This window comes from Etheostoma cragini, chromosome 21 (genome assembly GCF_013103735.1).
Source record: "Etheostoma cragini isolate CJK2018 chromosome 21, CSU_Ecrag_1.0, whole genome shotgun sequence".
In the NCBI taxonomy this organism is placed as follows: Eukaryota; Metazoa; Chordata; class Actinopteri; order Perciformes; family Percidae; genus Etheostoma; species Etheostoma cragini.
In genome coordinates, this window is record NC_048427.1 from 7,049,083 (window position 1) to 7,070,314 (window position 21,232).

Sequence of the window (21,232 nt, forward strand, 5' to 3'; positions counted from 1 at the left end):
TGTGTGTGTGTGTGTGTGTGTGTGTGTGTGTGTGTGTGTGAGAGAGAGAGAGAGAGAGAGAGAGAGAGAGAGAGAGAACGAGAGAGAACGAGAGAAAAAAGACACTTGGAGCCGATGATAAGTTGACATTTGGGAAGTGAGATGTGACTAGCCAAGAGAAAGAGATGCTCAATCAGTGATCTCAGGCTTTTTGGCAATCACACCCAGCCATTGGACACTGCAGCCAGTGCTATTGATGAAAGGCTGCCTCGCTAATGACAGCTAGGCGTCCATGTTTTCAGCACTGCTGACTATAAAATCGATGGACTCATTTGTGTACACCGCTAAGAGCTGGCAAATACAACAATAGTAGATTGATATCATGATATGAGACTAGATATTGTCTTAGATTTTGGATATTGTAATATTGTGATATGACAGTAGTGAAGTGACAGTAAAGTGATGTACTTTTCTGAACTTACCAGACTTTTCTAGCTGCTCTATTATTTATTTAAAATCTAGGAGTGAAGATATTTTGTTAGAGCACCATTTGTCAACCCCAGAATATTGCCACAATTTTGATATTGAGGTACTTGGTCAAGCATATCATGATATCTGATTTTCTCCCTATCGCCCAGCCCTAACACTGCTAGAATATTTTTCATTACCAATTACACGGATAAGCGGATGAAGATGGATGGATGGATGGACATTTGATGATTATTATTGCATACGACCGTGTTCAAAGGAGTGGAGAAAAGATCATTTTAAGTTGTAAATATAATGATTTGATTTTGCAACACACAAAATAGCAGCTTTCTCTGTTTTGTGGTTATTGCTGCTGTTATTGTCAATCTGTTGAACACATGTTCCTAAAAAAACGCAAGAAGCTCTTTATTTTTCTGAAGGAGGTGACAAAAGTATAGAATTAAAGCAAAACACTTCAACAGTGATTGATAACTCTGCTGATTTTCCGTGTTTTTGCTTTGTGCTCGCAGCTATGGACACCACCAAGGACCCGTGCCAGAATGTGAAGTGCAGCCGCCATAAGGTGTGCTTTGTTCAGGGCTACCAGAGGGCCATGTGTGTGAATCGCAAGACACTAGAGCACAGGTAGGTAGAGTCCTGAAGTTGGAGGGAGGCTTGTTTGTGTGTTTCAAGATATGTTGTTGCTGTTTCTTTATGGACAGATGTTTCTCTGGCATTGGTGTCAACAGCTATTAGCTGTGTGTCAGTTGAAAGCCATTCAGTAGCTGTGAGAGCTATTGATTAAACTCCGTAAAAGGGCCAGAGAGTGTCATGAGTCAGGAATGATGTCATTTCAGCTTGAACACTCATTCCGGCACTCATGCAGAGCAATGAGTAAGTATAATAGTAGAGTAATTATGTAATTAGTAATGTCGGAAAACTGAACAATCTTTAATGTCTGAAGATGACTTAGCCAATTTGAGAAAACTGATTTTCTTTTTGACCATACTTTACTATTTAGATCAGTTTCTTTTTTAATTTCACAACTTTAAGTTGACTATCAAATCCTAATATATAGCACATTAATCACTGCTGAATAATTTATGTTGACATTTAAATGCCACTGAATTTAAAGAACTGAAATATTTTATATTGAAAACCATTGTCAACATTAATCACTTAGTAGTCAATAAAGTCCAATTCAGGTCTTTAGCTGCTTTAACTCCTTATCGTCATTATTTATCCTTATACATGGCTCCACTTGAAATCATAACAGCTAATGAGTTAATATCAGGTCATATCAGACACAGTGGAAAGATGGAAGGACCCTTAATGTCAAGGGTACATACCTTATGATTAATTAATGCTTTACTAATACAGGACTCATCGTGGATGTAATCTAATGTATCATGTATCCTGAACTCCTGCGGCTCAGTTTTAATTAATAATGAAGCCACTAGTTTAATTACTTAAAACTTGACGGGTCGTCGGTTTGTGAACCCAATTGATTATGCAGTTAAGACAAACTAAAACTAGCATGCAATCAAATAAGCCATAGAAAGTGGAGAAAGTCTTCTCAGTGCAGCACATTTGAAAATCCTCACCACCACCTTGTATTTGTGCATGACATACAGTGTATTTACAATCTGATCAAACTTTACATTGTGTCCATATCATATCATATGGACTGAAATTATAGCAGCTGAGAGGAAAAAACACATTCATATCAGCTTATAGGGAATTTCGGACAGCTACGATATCTCCCAATTGAGTCTAGACTGCCTTTTCTTACCCTAGCATCAGTGCCTGACTTGGTCCAAAAAAGGTGCCCAGTACCCTAATTCAGCAGTTTGTTGATATGATCATTGCATGTGTCTTGGATATATTTATATTCAAACATATATCATGTAGAGGTGACCCTAAATGTGAAAAGGGGGTTATCAAACAAAATGATCATTCCATTTGCGCTATATGGGGCTGCTGAATGTCAGATTTTTAGTATAATTGCTTGGTTTTCCCTAATAAATGAATTATAGCCTATTTTGGTGTAAATATCATCCCATTAATATAACTGTTGACAACAATTAAAAATTAAGGGTACTCATGTGGACAAAAATCAGTGCCGGTGCTCAGTACTGGTGAGTACTGGCCCATTTTAGGCACTGCGCTAGCATGACACTGATATGCAGAAAACATAAAATGAGTTACCAATTATGAAAAACAAAGGTGCTTAGTGGCATCCATTTTATTGTTTTTTAACCAAGCAACAGTGTTCTAAGTATCAAACCACTTGAACATGGAGTGAGTAGTGTGCTTGAGCCGCTTGCTGTAAAAAAATTATACTGAACTACCCTTGTTAATAATAGGGCAGCTTTATAGGATTTGGGATAGGATACATTTTGATTGATGTAATACTGGGATTTATAGTATTTCAGATGCTCCTTCATTTACAAAGACCCTTTAGTTTTCAGTGTAAACTTCACTGTAAAGCTGTTCCCTCAGCCATTCATTCCACTTTGACTGGAAAACAAATGAGCAGGATTGCAGTCTGAAAAGAATTAATGGAGTGGATTATTACTACCTGCAAAGTCTGTGCTGCGACAGGCGTTTATCTTTTTCAATAAAGTGCTTCATTTACAGAGTCACTCTAGAGATGAGAAAGACTGTGTCGAATAATGGGTAATAAGCACAAACGACTTCAGCCACAGAAGTTGTACTTCACAGCATAATGCTTGTGCTCACTAGGACTAGCATGAACTCAAATCACTGTGTGAGAGGAAGGCAGGCAAGGGGGTTTTTACAATGCAGTGCAAGCAAATGTTAGCAGCCGTTGCTGGCAATTTTGGTTTTATTTACCCACGAGCGTACACATCTGCCTCTGAGGTTTCTATTGCCATTCCCTCCACAGGAAAAGTAAACATTGGAAAAATGATACAGCAACGTGTGTCCCCCAACAGTGTTCCGTTACATCCATTGTTTGTCCAAGCAACTCTAAGTGCATTCAGCCTTAACAGGAACAGGAGAGAGATGTCATCAGAAATTGGATGTGCATTCTTCTCAAACAACTAGCAACTAAAAGTATGTTCAGTGCTCTGGTGCAAATGCTAGGAATCTTTTCCAGAATTTCATAATTCATATTCTTTTCCTGAATTTCATAATCCCCTCACTTTTCCCTTAGCGCTATCATCAAATAAAAATGTTACTTACTGACCAAATACCCTCAAAGGTAATAATACTCCTATCAGCCTGAGCTTTACTTTGTGTTGCCAGGTAGCAAATGTTAGCATACTAACAGACTATATTAAGATGGTTACGTTGGTATTGGTAAATGGTATATCTGCTGATGTTTAGCAGGTATTAGCATTGTCAATATGAGCACATTAGCATGCTAACATTAGCATTAAGCTTAAAGCAACTCCATGCCCAAGTACAGCCTCACAGAGTTGCTAGCATGTCTGTAGACTCTACTTCTTTCTTGTTGAATTGGGGTGGCATCTCAGTGACAGATATTCGAAACAAACTGGGGAAATTAAACTATATGATTGGTTAGATATCACTAAAAGTAAGTAATTGTAATTTGGTTGGACCATCATTTTACTGTTTTTCTTGTCATGTTCAGAGTCAAACAGTCTGGGCAGCTGGAGGCCCATGAAAGCAGCTGCAAGCCTTGTCCTGTTGCTGCCTCCTCACCTGTATGTGGCTCTGATGGACACAACTACGCCTCTGAGGTAAAAGGAAAATATTCTGCACCAGCATCTCTCTTTAAAACTGCTCCGCTTTATCTGAATACATTTTCTTTTGCTTTATTACTGGATTCTGCCACCAAAAAATCCCTGAAAAGGAATAGAAAGCGCCCATGTCAACGTTTTAAATAATGAGAGGAGGCCAGTCAAGAGCTGTTTCCTGCTGCGCTGACATATACGTGGACGCAGCAGGGCAGCACAGTTCATCAATGCTCGCGGGAGGACAAGTGCAGCGGCTCAACACGGCCGTATGATTAATGACTGACGTTGTTTGGCGCGGCATCATCGTACAGCGGCGGCCGCCAGGACTCTTTATTGATTTATGTATAGTTTTTAATTTTGACCTTGCATGAGAAGACGGCAGAAAATGACAGCTCAGTCTTGATGCCTTTCTCTAAGTGCAGTGTCTAATCTGAGTGAACAATCTCTTTTTCCTGCGGTCACCTCCATACATATTTTAACCGTCTTTCTGTTTCTCCCTACAGTGTAAGCTGGAGCAGCAGGCCTGCCTCACAGGCAAAGAGCTGAGCATCATGTGTGCTGGCTTCTGTCCCTGTGCCACTGCCTCCGTTACCCTCACAAATACTGACACGAAACGTGGCAAGTGACCTTTTCTTTTCCTTCTTCTATTCATAATTTGGGGATTTACACCTCCCTGTCTGCATCACTGTCATCCCTTTCATGAATCAAGGTTTCAACAATAAAATGAAAGCTATGATACACACAACATGTTGTCAGTAGAATAGGACCATCAACCCAATGCTCCACATTTGGGATCAATACTCACTGCCAATTTCAGAGATTACTGTTAGTCAAATATCCCCCATGTGGTTAAACTACTCTTTCAATCATGTAGTGATATATTATTTAGAGTGTACACTATCTATCATTGCAGACAAACATTATTGATTGCCCAAGCTCTTGGGCATGTAAAAATGCCAATTGATCAAAAGGATGAAATGTTACTCCTGTTTTTCATCTGTAGACTGGAATAAATGCTTAGCCTGAAACGGAAAGTTCATTTCTATTGGACGACAGCAATTTTCTGCCGTAGAGTTATTTGCAAAATATTTTTCTTTTTAAGTAGCAGATCATAGACTTGATGACAGCAAATGACAGCATGAACAGTACACCTTGACAGTGAAGGAAACATATGCCTTTGATTCGGTTCACTGTACATCAGTAAAAGCAATTGGAAGCCTGTCTTTTTGGAAGGTGAGTCAGATTGAGTTTTTGAGTGTAGGCCAAAGTACTGAACGCTTGGATTCCCTTTTTTTGTTCCCTCAGACAGCTGCACCGGCCAGGACCTGGCAGACCTGGGTGACCGCCTGAGAGACTGGTTCCAACTCCTTCATGGAAACGCGAAGCAGAATAACTCTGGCAAGCTCGGAGCTGGCAGCGCTTCAGGTTAGAAACTCACAAAGAGGCTTTATTCTCAAACTTGCAACTCAATTGTCTTGCAAATAAATGTAGTATAAACAGAAAGAAACTAAAGTGTTATGCAAATTATTTCTGACAGCGCTGGACAAGAGCCTTGTCGCCAGCTGCAAGGACTCCATTGGCTGGATGTTCTCAAGGCTAGACACCAATAGTGACTTGTACCTGGACCAAGCTGAGCTAGCTGCTATTAACCTGGATAAGTACGAGGTCTGCATCCGACCTTTCTTCAACTCCTGCGACAGCTACAAGGATGGAAAGGTCTCTACGGCAGAGTGGTGCCTCTGCTTCTGGAGAGAAAGTGAGTAAAGGGATCTCCTTGATGGAGTTGAGTTTATTTAAAAATTTAAAAAAAGCAAAGTTACATCACAAAGAAAATCAAGGCTATGCAATGATAACTTTATTCCACCACTGAGCGGCAAAAAAGCTTGGTTGAAAAGGGTTGTACTTAGTGTCTTCATTAATTCGTAGGTGTGTTTTGGGCGTGACATGCAATAAACCAATCAGAGTAACCAATTCTGAAAGCAATTTTTGGTTGCCTTTTGCTTTCTCTTTAACCATCAGCCTTTTGTACAAACATATGCTTGAATTCTCCATCCATTCTCTCTAATTTCTATCGCTGCTTATCCAGGTCTGACAGTTTTCTTCCACATGATGAGCAGTAAAATGTAGATAGCAGATCTGTTGAGAACAATCAGGGCAAGACCTCTTTTATCTGAGTCATCTGACAGTTTTGCCAGAATCCCTTTTTGCTGAATGGAAAGTCTTTCTTTATGGCCTCACAGAAGTCCCATCAAAGTTTTGTCTATTTGCCATGCTGCAGAAAATGCCTATGAGCTAAAAAGACTCCTTTGGTCTCAACTTTCTGGTCACAACTCAGCTCTCGCTTCATCCAAGTGTCGTACACATACAGCCACAGATCCATCATTTGATCTTTGGCCTCAGCTGTTCTGGTACCATGTATGAACTAAGCTTGAACGTGGTGTTCCCTATGGACATTCCATGATTTGCACAGAAGTCCATTAACTAAGCATTATTGTGTTCAGATCATGCAGATTTTCCCTTCAATCATCCCCCTCCCGGCTTTTTTGGCAATCATGGCCATGTCGAGGTTCCACAGAAAGACTATTGTTACTATTGTTAACATGCTGTCATACACATGCAACTACACTGCATGCGGAACATTTTCAGACCCCTTCACTTCAAAAACTAAAATATAACATTCACATAACTATTTAGACCCTTTGCTATGACACTTGACAATTCAGCTCAGGTGCCTCCCCCTCTCTTGAACATCTTTTAGACGTTTCGACACCTCGATTGGAGTCCACCTGTGAAACAGATAAGACATGATTTGGAAAGGCACACACGCCTGTCTCTATATAAGGTCTCCCAGCTGACATGCCTGTCAGAGCAACAAAACCAGTCAGAATACTTACGTCACTGTGGTTCGGAATACTTTCTGAATGTACTGTATCTTTTTCTTTGAAAAATAAGCTTTAAAATATATTTGTTTCAGCATCAGCTTTTACCAATTTGCTAATGTTTTATTGGGTTTTTCTTTCACAGCACAACTGCAGATGGTATATTTTGATATCATATGCATACACTCTTTACTAGTACTTTGCTTTTATTAGGTCATATAATATCCCTACATCTTATGTTTTAAATGGCATTAACTATTAAAACATGGTTTTAAGATCTGGTTTGATTCAATATTGTTTTTACGATCCTATAATTAATCTAAGTTGGTGTATATATTATATATATTATAATATTCCTTTAGAAATGAAAGATTACTTTTGTAGCTATGTTCCTGGCATTATATGTATAGGATTTATGTATAGGTTATGCTCCATGGTTCAATGTAGAATCATAAGACATAATGCAGATAAGTGAAATGGGACGCCCTGGTAAGCCATTTAAAGCTTGTGTAAAGGGGCCCAGACACTAGCAAATAATACACATTATGAATACACTCATATTGTTTGGATGAAAAACTAAACATGTATATATATAAAACAACCTACATAAAAAGAAGAAGAAAAAAGAAACCATAACTACCCTAACCCGACCTAAGTGGTCCCAAAACATTTAGTCCATCGGTCTAAGTATTGGTCAAATATAAGATGCCATAAGAAAACAATAAATCAGGTAAATATAGCAGTAGAAAAAAGAAAAAAAGAAATGAATTCAGAGTCACTATTTAAAAGTCCCTAGTTGTTTGGAGTAGGCTATTCAAGCTTTAACATAATTTTGTAGTAACTGTTGTCTTATGATGTGTCCCTCTGAATATGACCTACAATCGCAGTGCTTTTTCAGATGTGCTCATTTGCAACATCTGCACCATTTGACCTTTACTAAACATATACAGGATATTTCTGGTAGTAACCTCTACTGATCAGGCATTTAACCTGCATGCAATAGATTATGCTGACTCCCTGATCGATATTTCATCACCGGCTGATGGTATTTATAAACCATTAAGTGATAATGGATTTATGATAATAATTTGAAAGCATTGTTAATTTGTTCTGTGGACGTCTAGTTTTGTGCAAGCACGATAGAAATGCTGTGAACATCTACAAACTGTCATTGTCCGTCATCACTTTTCTTGTTTGATTTTCTCAGAGCCACCGTGCCTCGCCGAGCTGGAGAGGATCCAAGTGCAGGAGGCCACCAAGAAGAAGCCCGGTAAATTAATCAGTTATCGAAGCAGTACTGTGAAATTCAAGATATATTTGATTGAAGATAACTTACGTAATAAGGCCTGGAGCAACACACTAGAAGCTTGAGGAGGCCTATACAAGAGATCACAAGCGCATGCCTCGGATTAGGTCCTAATCAGCATTTGGGGGGGGGGGGGGGATTTGAGGGCAGTGCTGGCTTTGGGAAAGATCAAGGCAAACTCGTCCGTTTGGCTCCCTGAGAAACTCCATGCTACACTATTTACACAGCATGCAACATAGCTGCTTTTTACTATTCAGACTCCAAACCCAGAGAAATGTTTGTCCCTCCGTGCGGCCCACTTGTCTCATTGCTTGTGCTTACTCTAGTCTTCACGGTAGTTGAGGGGGGGGGCGGTAGTGATGCTTGTTAGAGAACCTCACTTTGGGTTTGACAAGAGTGTCCTGAGGGAGGCAGAAACAGAGGAGCTCTGTCACTGAGCCTGTCACTACATTTTATACGCCACTCTCACACCATAAGGAAACAACTCTGCCAACATACTGCATGAAATCACATCCAACAGCTTATGTTAAACAAACAGGGAAGCTTTCTCTATCTCTGTGGTATTCTCGGGCAAAAAATCTGCCTCTCAATCCTGACGAATGGTTTTATTACAGATTTACAAAAGCGTGCTGGCATTCCCGTTTGTTCTGCAGTCATCTCAGGCATTAGCATTAGCAGCTATGTGTGCTGCTAAGGCTGTATAAATATTTAAGAACTAGGCATGTGCATGTGTGCGCGTCCTTGCAGAGATGTACATTCCCAGCTGCGATGAAGACGGCTACTACAAGAAAGTGCAGTGTGACCAAAGCCGAGGGGAGTGCTGGTGCGTCGACCAGCATGGTGGAGAGTTGATGGGCACCAGAATCCATGGCAACCCTGACTGTGGTAATTAGGCAAACAGCTATTTCTCACATTGTACACAGCAAGAAAAGCTTTTCATTAAGTCATTTTTTGCCTGCAGTCCTTGAAGTCGAATTTTCTCAAAACATGTAAATATTTGCCAGTGCAGTATTTTTATTTCTTAATCAAGGTTGGGTTTTTCTTGATTTTAGTGCACTGAACTGCCTCAATCATTCATATTGAATAATACAGACACTTTTAGAAAATGGAATTCTTTAGGCAACAGTTTGTTAGATTCTTACATTTGCATTTTTTTGTTCAGTTTACAATCACAAGTACTATTGACGAGCAGAAATCCTTCACATGTTAGAGGCTAAAACAAGCTAATGTTTGGCATTTTTGTTACATAAGTATCCGTCAGACAATTCAACTAATTCTTTCAGTATTAAGACAAAAATCATCCCTCGTGAATTTATCATTTTCCAGATGAAGTGGCGGGATATTCTGGAGATTTTGGGAGTGGAGTGGGATGGGAGGATGAAGAGGAGAAGGAGGCAGAGGACACCGGAGAGGAGGCGGAAGAGGAGGAAGAAGAGGAGGGCGAGGCAGACGATGGAGGATACATCTGGTAGAACTGTCTGACCCCACGGGGAGAGCCGAGTCACAGCCGCTGGCCTGAAGATCTACAGGGATGGCTCTCTTCTCACAGCAAAAGATTTTGGGACCGGATCGGGAAGGGATGGAGTTGTGTATCATCCTGGTGGGATATGTGGTGCTGGGCAGGTCCAGGGACAAGACGATAACCAGTTTTTGTCTTATATACGTGTAATTGCTTCATTCTCTTGTCTCTATTTTTTGAGCAACAGAGCTTTTTGTTTTGCCGTCCTGAAAAGCAGAAACCACTGACTGCTGCGCCATAGGTAGCTAAAGTCCATCAGAACTCCCGTGTTGTCCAACCGCCATCTATGCATATAGAGATTACCAGTAATTTTGTATTGTGTGAACATTTGCTTGAGTATTAGAGCCACTGTCCCACTGGATTAAATAGAGATTAGAATTTAAAGGAATAGTTCGACATTTTGGGGAACAAAATGCTTTCCTATTTGCTTTCCTTCCAAGAGTTTTATAAGAAGCTCGATACCACTGTTAAATACAGTATAGAGAGCCAAAGTCACGCTATTCTACTTCCGGTCCATGGGACCTATCTTTAGAAAAAATATGAACAGGAGTCAATGAGAGGTACTAATTCTTTTTTGGTCCAGTTTGATTGTGCCATGCATTTCACAAATGATGTGTGTAAATTTAAAAGATAATTTAACATGTCAAGAGATAAACAATTTGATGTCAAAAGTTGAATAACATTAGGTTTTCTATGAGATCACTTAGTGAACTTCTGGCGTGTCGAACCAGAGAAATATGGCTGTCTCCCTCTCGAGCTTTACCGTCTTCTTCCAAGACGAGGGCATAAGTATCAAAAGAGGTAAACACCATTATAAATCGGGTCATGTCGAGAGCTGCAGCTACTCAGAGTGGAGGCAAAATGTGGTGATGTCAGGTAGGTGACTTGGACTTGTAGTCCATCTGATTATGTATTTTACCATAGCATTTTACTTAAGTATCTTGCAACAGACTGACATTTTTGACATGTAAAATCATTTTTTATTTTGAAAAACATCACATGTGGTATCCAAGTCGATAGGGACCAGAAAATAGTTAGTCTTTTACCATTGACCACCGTTCATTTTTTTTTTCAAAGATCGGCCCCAATTAGGCAAACAGAAGGGGTGGGACTTTGGCTGAAGCTAGAGCAATGAGGCGGTTAGCTTAGCTTAGCATAACGGCAGGACACTGCTCTTTCTAAAGAAAGAACAAAATCAGAACATAACTTCTAAATCTCACTAAATAACATTTCTTTTTTTTATCTGTACAAAAACCACAGTCTAACAACAACAACATCTTGGGTTATTATGTGCCGGACTGTCCAGGGAGACACTGCACCAGAAAAAGCACAGGCCGGCACATAACATCCTGTAAAAATGCAAATAGTTTTTACAGTTTTTGTTTAAAGTAATGAGCTCTAATGTTTTAATTGGTGAGCTTTATAGATGCTGGTAGGTGGATTTTGTTGACTTTGGACGGAGCCAGACTAGCTTATTTTTTAGTCTTTAGTAAATAGTATGTCACTGTTGTGTTCACAACTTGTTTTTGCTGCCCTCCAGTGGCCAACCAAACCAATTATTGCAGCGTAGCTAAGCTAATCATCTCCTGATTGTAGCTTCATATTTATGGTACAGATAAAGAGAAGAAATATATCTTTTCATCTATCTTGAAATAGATAGAAATATTTCCCAGAATGTTATAATTTTGTTAAAGCAGATCAGTGAAATGTGGTATGGATTTCCAAACTGATTCTGTAAATATATACATCCAGTGTAAAGGATCTGTGAAGATAGCTTCAAGGATTTCAGGTTACTCCGGTTTCAAGCTACCTTTACGATATAGTTGCACCACAGCTCAATGCAGTTTTTAAATTTACATGCTTTACGCATTAAGTGGAAAGGCACAACTATACAGGACCTACGTTTCCAGTTAGATTACTTTAATTATAACTTGTAGAATGTACTTAAATGACCCAAACTGCACCCACAGTTGAAACCACAAGTCACTAACTCTGAAATCATGTCAAAGAATGTGCCACTACTATCTTTCATTCTGAGTTTGCAACGTGAAAAACTGTACTTTGTTAAAAAAAAACAAAAAAACAATTGTGTGCATTACTTGAAGTTCTGTGTGTATACTTGAATTCACATTGTATTTTTTTTTCTATGAGATCACTATTTCCATGTCTTCATTCATGCTATTAGGCCAGCCATTTGGTTGTTTTTAGTATTGCATGTTAGTGAATAAGAATGTACTTCTAGGCTGAGCACTTTACTAATAAAGGCACTGGAGCCAAAGTGGATGTTGACTTCAATCTTTTCCAACTATTATCATTTAGAGAAATTCAATTGTACCAGCAAGTCACAGAAGGAACACTGCTTAGGAGCCTGTGAGGAAATGAAAAACATTTGTAAGATAAAGACAGGTTGATTGTCTTTGCTGTAGGGAGGTGGTCAAAAAAGGACATGGATCAGATCTGTCATTTTTTTTTAATTTAAGCTTGTGAGCTAAAACGATATTTTGAGCATGAATGAACTGCACCTCCAGCCTACCTTACATGGAATAATTTGCCATAAAAACTAAGCTAGGAGTGTAAATATGAATATTTTGGAGCACATAACTACTTTCTCATGGCCTTTAGGTCCCCCAACTGGTGTGTAAAGCACTGACAACTGAAGATGATTACAGCTAAGGCCAGTTACAGCCCGTGATTGCAAGGCACTAAATAAATACAATTTCACCATCATCCACAATCATGGTGCCTGCAGTGGAACAAAAACAAGAAGAAGTTGAAAGCTGCAATCTCCTCTCCGGTAGTCTCTGACAAGCACATGAAAATATTCTGATGCTCAGCTGCCACCTCATGCTAAAAGAACACATTACAGTGGAGTGGTTGCCAAATTGCATACCACTAAATGACCATATTGTGAAAAACAGCACTGTCAGAGGGCAAACTGATCAAAGTAGCTATGAATGGATCTGTTCTGGTTTATTTAAGTCCATTTAGCAATTCTACAATCGCAAGTAAAAGTCCTGGATTCAATAGCTCAAAGGTAGCCTACACTTTGAGAAATTTGCAGCAGTAAAATCTTAAAAATCATTTCTAACGCTGACAGGCAGCCGGTAAAGAGCAGCAGGGATTTGTGTAAAGAGGTCACTTCTCATGGAGAGTGTTAAAAGCCTGGAAGCAGCATTCGGCAATAGCTGCAGTTGGTTTGACATTACAATAAAGTGAATAACAATGATTAAGCCTGAAGATAAAAGCATCAACGATTTTCTCCATGTCTGAGAATGAATGGAAAATATCAGTGATCTGTCAAAAGGAAACATGAGTTACATGAGTATCCAATGACAGGTCTGAAACTAAAATGACTCCAAGATTGCTGTACAGCCCTCTGGCCTCACATTGGTCGATAGATGGCTACTATGACAACACATAAGATACAGTGCCTAAAGAAAAATTCACAGTCTTGCAATATTTTTACAACATTACAGGTTTATGTAATTTAGATTTTTATACTTGTCAAAGTGAGAACATGTCTTTATAAAGGACTTAAGTAGTGGTCACTTTCCACCTTGGCATCTGCTTTCAATGGGTTTATCTTGAGATATATCTCATTCATAACAAACAAGCTCCCCTTAATCAGTTTCTATTAACCACCTATAAGAGACAAAATGCTTTTTTTTACCTTAACAAAGACTAAAAGTGCGGGGTGTTGATTGGAGTTATAAACAAAAATGACACAGTGTAAGTTGAGTCAAAAAAAAAGTTGGTTTTATTACAAGATGTGATTCACTCATCAAATAGATCTATCTTTATGTATGCATGTTGTCATGTTTAAATTATTCACACAGATAAACGCTGCAACATTTATTTTAAGTCAATCAGTTATAAATAGCTCCAGTGATTTATTATTGTCAGCTAATAGGCAGTTACTGTACAAACATTTACATCTGTAATATACATCATTTACAGGAGTTAGGAGACTGGTACACAACACTGTTCAAAGGAAAAGCAGTTTCTTTACATGCAACACTTAAGATTCCCTGTAAAAGAAAAAATCTGCTTCATATTTATCTTTTTTTATCTCAGTCACAAACATCCCTGCATATTTTAATAAGCAGAATATTCAAAATATTACCCTGTAAACATAGGATGCAGGAAACAGTAAATGGGGTACAATGATTAAATGTTTGTTTCCCATTATCTATTTCCAGCTTCTAAAATTTGCACAGGCCATTGTAAGAATGTATGAACTCTAGCATCCAGTATGAGATTAGAATATTAAATTACAGGTTAGCACATGTAACATTTGCAAGTGCACTCTCATATCTTCCTAGATAGTCAAAAAGTACATTACCTGCAGCACTCTACCACTGTTGCACAGCCTACATGTTGAGATATTCCTCAGGATCTAGATTAAATTAATAAATAACCACCAACAAAATGAATATTATTGATACATTTCAATTAACAGTCTCAGAACTACATACACTATGTCCTACTCTCAAATACAGAGGAGTAAGATTGTCTCTGCTACAGTACAGTTGGTCATTCTACTTTATTGCTTGCCGACATTTTAAGTGCAACGCGTTATTACAGCCTTCAGGACATAATAAAAGCAAGGGCAGCCATTGAACGTCATCATTCGGTTAGAACATTTTATCTTTGAGTTCTGTTCTAAACACTTAAAAGACAAAGATAATCAAGAATAATTTATTTTATTAGCTGCCTTCAAAATGTGAAATCACTTTGGGTCAACAAATAAGAAAGGACGCAGAAATAAACAAGCCAATTCCATCAAGTGTCTGAAAGTGATAAGACATTATTCACAGCACACCCGTCAGTGATGAGGCTCAGCTTACTCATCATCTTTAAATCATTATCATTGAATCTTTGGGATTTATCTGTGGGACATGCTGTCTCTTCTCCTTTTTGGTTTCTGAAGGGGATTGGGGATGATGTTATTTTGGCTCAGTGCTCAGCATGGAAGATGTCTTTTGTTGAAATCCAATCTCTCTCCCTGCTTAACCCAAATGCATTAGCATACATCTTTGGCTATATGCTTTGAAGGCAGTGGCTGCGTGACATTACATAAAACAAACTTAAATGAATCATCTTTATTTAGATGTATAGATTTCAAAACCTGAACTTGATGTCAGCTACCCAAACAATCTCACAAATCCTTAATTTATATCACTTGCTTCCTAATAAATTCCAACTAGAGTGGATAGTTATTCCATATTAAATAATGCAAAACTAATGTGTACGTGTCTAAATTCTTGCATAATGTATATATCTGCTCGTGTTTTGTAATTAAGGTATGAAACCTTTGGCTGTAACCTAATTAACTGGCCATGGAGTTAGACAACTCAGTTAATTCTCACATTAATAACACAGGTAAGACAGTTCACCATGAACCACTTTAAAAGTTTGCATAGAAACCTTTAAATCCGGAATAAAGCATTAAAAAGAATACGTTCTTATAAATAATATAGTTTGAAATTTGGGGGCTGATTGACACCGACAAAGAGACAGAGTCTTTGTCATGCTTCAAAAAAAATATGTGTCAAGACAACCCCTTCCGGTTAAGCTTCAGTGCTGCATGTCAGTCGATGTACTGCGATAACCATCTGAAACCTTCCCCGTAGCCTTGTCTTTTCAACACGCTGCACATGAAAATCTCCAGCGGCCGGGCGTTCAGCTCCTTTAAAGAGACATTTCCCTGTCGACAACAAATACAGAAAAATGAGGACGACAGTCGTCAGGCAGGCGCCAGGACATGTGCCCACACACAGATTAAAAGACAGGGTCCATGACACGCCTACCTTTCCGGTAACTTGACCATCAAGAGCAAAAGCTCCTCTCAGTCCTCCTTCGCTGATGGCGTCAGGGCGGTCAATTTTATTACCCAACACCAACACTGGTACATTGACTATGGTCTCGTCCCCCAGGAGAGCCTGGAAAATACAAGGACAGCACAATCATTCTCAATCTAACAGACGGTCAGTACTGCCTGGTGGAAACAACTTGCAACAGTGATGTTTAATCTTACATCGAGTTCAATCTTGGATTCTGAGAGTCTGTCGTGGTCTGCACAGTCTACAAGAAAGACGACTCCATTCACAGCTGGCAGGTAGTTCTTCCACACTCTTCGAGCTGTCAGCCAGGAGAAAAGTGTTTGTGAAAAGAAATTGCCCTTTCAGCAAGTCCTGCTTTACAATGTAATATGTCACCAAAAGCTGTTGTTGTAGCAAAAAGCAGAGATAACGACTTATTTCTAAGGTGTTTCACTATTGGCATAAGTGGACACAATCTCACCTTGTACATGTCCCCCCAGATCAAATGTAGTAAAGGTCATCCCACCAATTGACAGCTCTTCAGAAGCTTTGAGAAAAAGAAGATCCATTTTTATTAGAGCAATTACTCGGCCCTTTTCTCTACCCTATATACAGCCTGTACTACAATACCCTGTGCTTTAATAGGAGCTATAATCCTAACTAAAACTTACTGATACAAACAAGGTGACCATCTTTGTTCTAACATGTGAACCTAGCATGGCACACTACTATCTGAATCTCTCCTTACTTGGATGCAGCGTTGGCACGTGTTGGCCAAGTCGGTCATCTTTCAACATGTGTAGGAGTGTTGTTTTACCAGCATTGTCCAGGCCCAGGAAAACCAGCTTCCCTGACTTTTTGTACAGACCTGGAAGAAATATTTGTGTGCATCAATAATGTCATGAGTGAACACCAAGTCCTACTTAATCCTTGGGAGTGGAACACAACCGATCCAATAACCCTCACTTGAGTGCTGTACTTGAGTTTGGTTCTGAGGAACTGGGTACTTTCCACTTTCACTACCCTGGATATGGTTATTTTAATTAAGCCCCCCCCTACCTAGTACTTTTTAATCATTTTCACAATGTTGCAGATGATGACAGTACTTACCTAAGAACTGTAAAACATTACTAAACCCCCTGTAGATCCAGTCGAATAAAAATGACATCTTGGCGGCCTTTGACTGAAAAAAGAAAAAGGTCAGATTACTATGAATGATTACATGCACTGAGTAGCCAGAAAAATAGAAATACCTGCCTCGACGATGCATATTTTTGCATCTATTCATGTTTAAGTGAAGCAGACACTATATTAGAAACACATATCAACATAACATAAGTAGTAGCTAGTACAAGTACTAGTTTATACAATAGCTAATCATTTTCACATGAGGTTGAACACTTGAGTTTTTCACAGCAGACATTTTGGCTGAAAAAGCACAGGTGATACTGATTGCATTAAAAACGACATCATTCCATTTAGGTGAGCTCACTGTCGTGGCTTACTGGGACACTTGTTAGAACGGAGCCATCGTTAACTACACCTGTTTTACCTGTGCTTTTCCTGCTATGACAATTCAACATGTCTGCCACGAGAAAGGTCTGTCATTGCATAACATTACATCACACATTTTTATAATACCGTGGTCTTGATATCTGTGACATGGCACTACAGCTGCGCCCACATGGGTAGCAGGAGGCTAGGTAGTAACCTTTTAAGTAAAGTGTAATGCTCACAAGTTTTCACAGATCATTTAGATCCAGTGCCTCCAAACACCTGTGTTTATTATCAGCGTCCTCCGTAGCTAGCTAAATTAGCTAACGTTACTTTCTTATTAACAACACCGTTATATTGATACATGGCAATTCAAATCGCACTGTAAAAAAGTAAAACTATAAAAAAACACCGAAACATGTGTAGTGTCTGTTGGTTAGCTTGTTTCAGTGGGCTAGTGAACTGACATAGCTAGCTAACGGTTAGCGTTTGATGACGCTTCTTAGCTAGTTAGCATGTTGGCTAACGTTAAACCTGTGGTACTTTCTAGAGTCTGATCTCTGCGCGTCAGGGCAACACCGTTTAAAGGAGTAGCTACGGACTGTGCGTAAACTCATTCTGAACTGATGCTTACCGCACAATGTCTTCAGATCAAAATTGTTTTCTAACTTCAACGTTAACTGACTTACCCCTCAGCCCTGACCAGTAGCCCAGCGCTCAGTAGTACTTGTCTCCTTGGAAACAGTCAATCAGACTTCCGCTTCTTCTTCGTGTTTTAGAAATCGGCGTTTAGCATTAATTGCATTAGCGCCGTCATCAGATGGTTTGCTGAACCAGTACCAATGATGGAGGAAGTCTTCAGATCCTTTACTGAAGTAAAAATACTAATGACACATTGTTAATAAAGTATAATTATAAAAAGTTACCTAAAGTATTAAGAGTAAAAGTACTCACTGCAGAAAAATGCCCCCTGACTGTTATACTATCATATATTATATCATTAGATTATTATTATGCATGCATTAATGTAATAAGAGGATTTTACTGTTTACTGTTGTACCTAGTTAAGGTAGAGCTTTTAAGCACGTTTAGAACAACGTTTTGTGAAATCAAACAGTTAATGAAGCGGACCATAATGCAATCAGAGCAGCTATGATTTCATACATATGTTTTTAACCTGCTAGATGCATAACAACAGTTTTTAACTAATCACACTGTGTCTAGTGCTTATTGAAGCTTATTGTTTATTCCTTAATTGCAATCTAAAGCACTCCATTGGGTTTACCCACTTAAAGCCACCTACTTTAATAACCAGTAATTTGTTCTGTTATGTATTACATCTGAGGAACACTGAATACTTCTTATTATTATAATAATAATAATAATAATAATAATAATAATACTTACTGGAATTGCCCATATAGGCAGTAGGGCAATTAGTTTCCTATTTCCACGTGAATTGTTGGATGAGGAGGTGACCGATTGTTGGTCTTATTTTGAAAGATTAGAGGCAGAGCAGGATTTCTCACTCTCCGTTTATTCCCATCAGGGGACCATTCTACACTGATCCATATTCTGTAGGTAACATCATGTCAATGTGATAATGAGAGTATGTAGTATTGGCAATATAATCAATACAATACACAACACCCTGGGATTAAGTGTAGTTTATTGCTATGTTCTACCAAGCTTGAAATTATAGGCTACTATCCAATATTTAAAATGTAATTGTGTCACAATCATACAGTAAGCAGTTTTGACAACACTAGACAGTCAAGTCTGAACAAAGAAAAAGCAAGTAAAGGTGACATACATTAAAACATAAATCCAATTCATCCAGTTTGTGCACTGCTTTGATGTGGTGAAATCAAATGATGATGAAGAAAGAAATGAAAGAAGGAAGTAATGTTTCTGCTCAGATCTTTCCTCTTACTTCTCATAGTAGAACCATTTGTCGACTAAAAATAAAATCAGGCATTTTTCGATTATGATCGAGTAACAACATTGTTGACTTTCTGCAATAAAACGCATGAATGTACAAAACACCCACCTGAACTTGGAATGGGATCTTCGGCTCCCAGAGCACATGCCTGTGAGAACAATTGCTGTTACTTTTGCTTAACAAATGCACCTTGGAGGTCATGAAAACATATTTGTGCAGTTTAGATATTTTGGACTCATTATAGTAGAAACTATGTTGTATGTGAAAGCCATGAAATGTTGGTGAACTAAAAACCAATACCCTCATGTTGCCAAATGAATCATGGAGTCACTAATGACCCTTTCATTTTATCTGAAGGCTTTGTGTGTTAGCAAGTTGTACAACATGCTGTTATGTTTATCATCTCTAGTCTCATTAAACGGGATTAAGCTGGTTACATGAACTTAAAAATGACAACCGACTTACAGACTTAACCACAGCCTCTGCGTCCCCAGCAGAGCAGCAGAATGGACTATCTGAGACACTAGTGTTCATGCTAATTCAAGAAAAAGAACAAACAAAGAAAACAATTGTATTCAAAATCGCAATGTTTAAAAAAAAAATGCAGTAAGAAGGTATTCAACAGTCCATTAACTAATCAGCTACAGCATTTGTTATATTAGCTAACAGGATTAAATAGCATTTGTCACATATACCGTCATATAGCCTACTGTTTGCATATTGGAGGATGAATACACACCAATTTAATTCGCCAGCGTCGGTCCTCTTAGAAATCAGAGCCTTCCAAAACTCATTGGTGCTCCTGACTGTTTTAATGGCAAAGTCCTGGAAAATACATACTTTTTATTCACAATAACCAAAAGACACATGTTCTTCATCTCTGTGTTCAAAGAAAGCATCAATATACCAGGTAAAATAAAGTAGACATGGTCAACAAAGATTATTAAGCAATCATATCTAACTTTCCCTCTGAAATGTTTTATTTACATTAATATAATTTGTTAGTTGTTTATTAATTTGTCAAATCTGACCAGATATAGAAAGAAAACAAAAGTACGTTAGGTAAGTATTAGAAGCTGTACCCTGTCCTTGAACTCTCCGTTGAAAGCAAACTGGTTTTCCGGTTTGCCATCTGGGACTTTGTATCTTTTGAACCAATCAACAGTCGCCTCCAGGTATCCAGGCTTAAGTCGTCTTACATCATCAATATCTGCAACAGATTGACAACAACAAAGGCGACTCTAAATGCCAGAATAACTTGTAACTGATGGAAGATTTTCCAGCAGTGCCAGGAACTATTATTGCAGGTTATTCATACCGTTGAAGTCAGCGGCTTCAGGGTCCTCAATATTGATCACAATGACCTTCCAGTCTGTCTCACCCTCATCGATCAAAGCCAGAGTCCCCAAAACCTTCACTTTGATTATTTCTCCTCTAGAGCAGACCTGAGTATCAGAGGCGTTTAAAAAATATTAAAAAGGTTTGCAAACAGTTGAATTTTAATCTGTCTCTTCAAAGCCCAGAGTTGTACCTTATTTCCTATATCACATATATCAATAGGATCATTGTCTCCACAGCATCCTGTGTCGCTGTCCTTGTGGTTGGGGTCTTCCCATGTCTGTGAAAAGAGAATGCTCATGTCTGATGTTGCAGAGACACAATCTGGTTTCCTGTTGTATGAATACCATGAGTAGGACTGACCTGTGGAATAGCTCCATAGTTCCAGATATAGCCTTTGTGAGGAAACACATTCGCTACATAACGAAGATTTCCCTTCTTCATGTCTTGTTTCAATGGATTGAGAGGATCTTTGGTTGCAATCTGAGAAACAGACAAACTGTATCGCTGTATTATTCAAAAAACAAACTTAACTAGAACAAAAACGTAAAAATAAATCAAAAAATAAAGTCATCACTGTGTATCAAATCCTGATCTCTTAGCACAGAGATATGGTGTCTCTTAGCACATATGCACTGTAATAAGTAGAAACAAAAATGATTCATATCCATGACCAAAGTAGGAGCATGGATCATCCTAGATTGTGTCATTATGTGTATATATATATATATATATATATATATATATATATATATATATA

The 21,232-nt window shown here is 38.6% G+C and overlaps 3 protein-coding genes across 5 annotated transcripts in view; 1 reads left to right on the forward strand and 2 right to left on the reverse strand.

Moving 5' to 3' along the window:
- Window positions 1-12,154, forward strand: part of LOC117936800 (testican-2-like) — a 37,050-nt gene extending 24,896 nt beyond the window's left edge. The window contains exons 4-11 of the mRNA XM_034860176.1: window positions 978-1,092; window positions 4,067-4,175; window positions 4,676-4,790; window positions 5,478-5,597; window positions 5,710-5,928; window positions 8,259-8,321; window positions 9,105-9,242; window positions 9,684-12,154. Coding sequence (XP_034716067.1) covers window positions 978-1,092; window positions 4,067-4,175; window positions 4,676-4,790; window positions 5,478-5,597; window positions 5,710-5,928; window positions 8,259-8,321; window positions 9,105-9,242; window positions 9,684-9,829 — 1,025 coding nt within the window. The 3' untranslated portion in view covers window positions 9,830-12,154. The remainder of the gene's footprint in view (window positions 1-977; window positions 1,093-4,066; window positions 4,176-4,675; window positions 4,791-5,477; window positions 5,598-5,709; window positions 5,929-8,258; window positions 8,322-9,104; window positions 9,243-9,683) is intronic.
- A 1,456-nt stretch (window positions 12,155-13,610) lies between these two features.
- sar1aa (secretion associated, Ras related GTPase 1Aa) lies at window positions 13,611-17,968 on the reverse strand. Of its 3 annotated transcripts, none has more exons than XM_034860177.1 (7): window positions 17,882-17,968; window positions 16,809-16,881; window positions 16,447-16,566; window positions 16,180-16,245; window positions 15,914-16,017; window positions 15,687-15,818; window positions 13,611-15,583 (listed from the first exon to the last, which is right to left on the reverse strand). In XM_034860177.1, exons 2-7 carry the CDS (start codon window positions 16,864-16,866, stop codon window positions 15,467-15,469), a joined length of 597 nt encoding a protein of 198 aa, XP_034716068.1. In that variant the 5' UTR covers window positions 16,867-16,881; window positions 17,882-17,968; the 3' UTR covers window positions 13,611-15,466. The 3 variants fall into 3 exon arrangements, with proteins under 3 accessions (XP_034716068.1, XP_034716069.1, XP_034716070.1); XM_034860178.1 differs by having other exon boundaries at window positions 16,809-16,875; window positions 17,882-17,964; XM_034860179.1 differs by lacking the exon at window positions 17,882-17,968 and adding an exon at window positions 17,410-17,738 and having other exon boundaries at window positions 16,809-16,875.
- Window positions 17,969-18,844: 876 nt separating this feature from the next.
- The window catches only part of ppa1a (inorganic pyrophosphatase 1a), a 3,882-nt gene continuing 1,494 nt past the window's right edge, over window positions 18,845-21,232 (reverse strand). Inside the window, 8 exon segments of the mRNA XM_034860180.1 lie at window positions 18,845-19,150; window positions 19,243-19,282; window positions 19,600-19,669; window positions 19,874-19,959; window positions 20,217-20,344; window positions 20,453-20,579; window positions 20,666-20,752; window positions 20,836-21,000. Coding sequence (XP_034716071.1) covers window positions 19,122-19,150; window positions 19,243-19,282; window positions 19,600-19,669; window positions 19,874-19,959; window positions 20,217-20,344; window positions 20,453-20,579; window positions 20,666-20,752; window positions 20,836-21,000 — 732 coding nt within the window. The 3' untranslated portion in view covers window positions 18,845-19,121.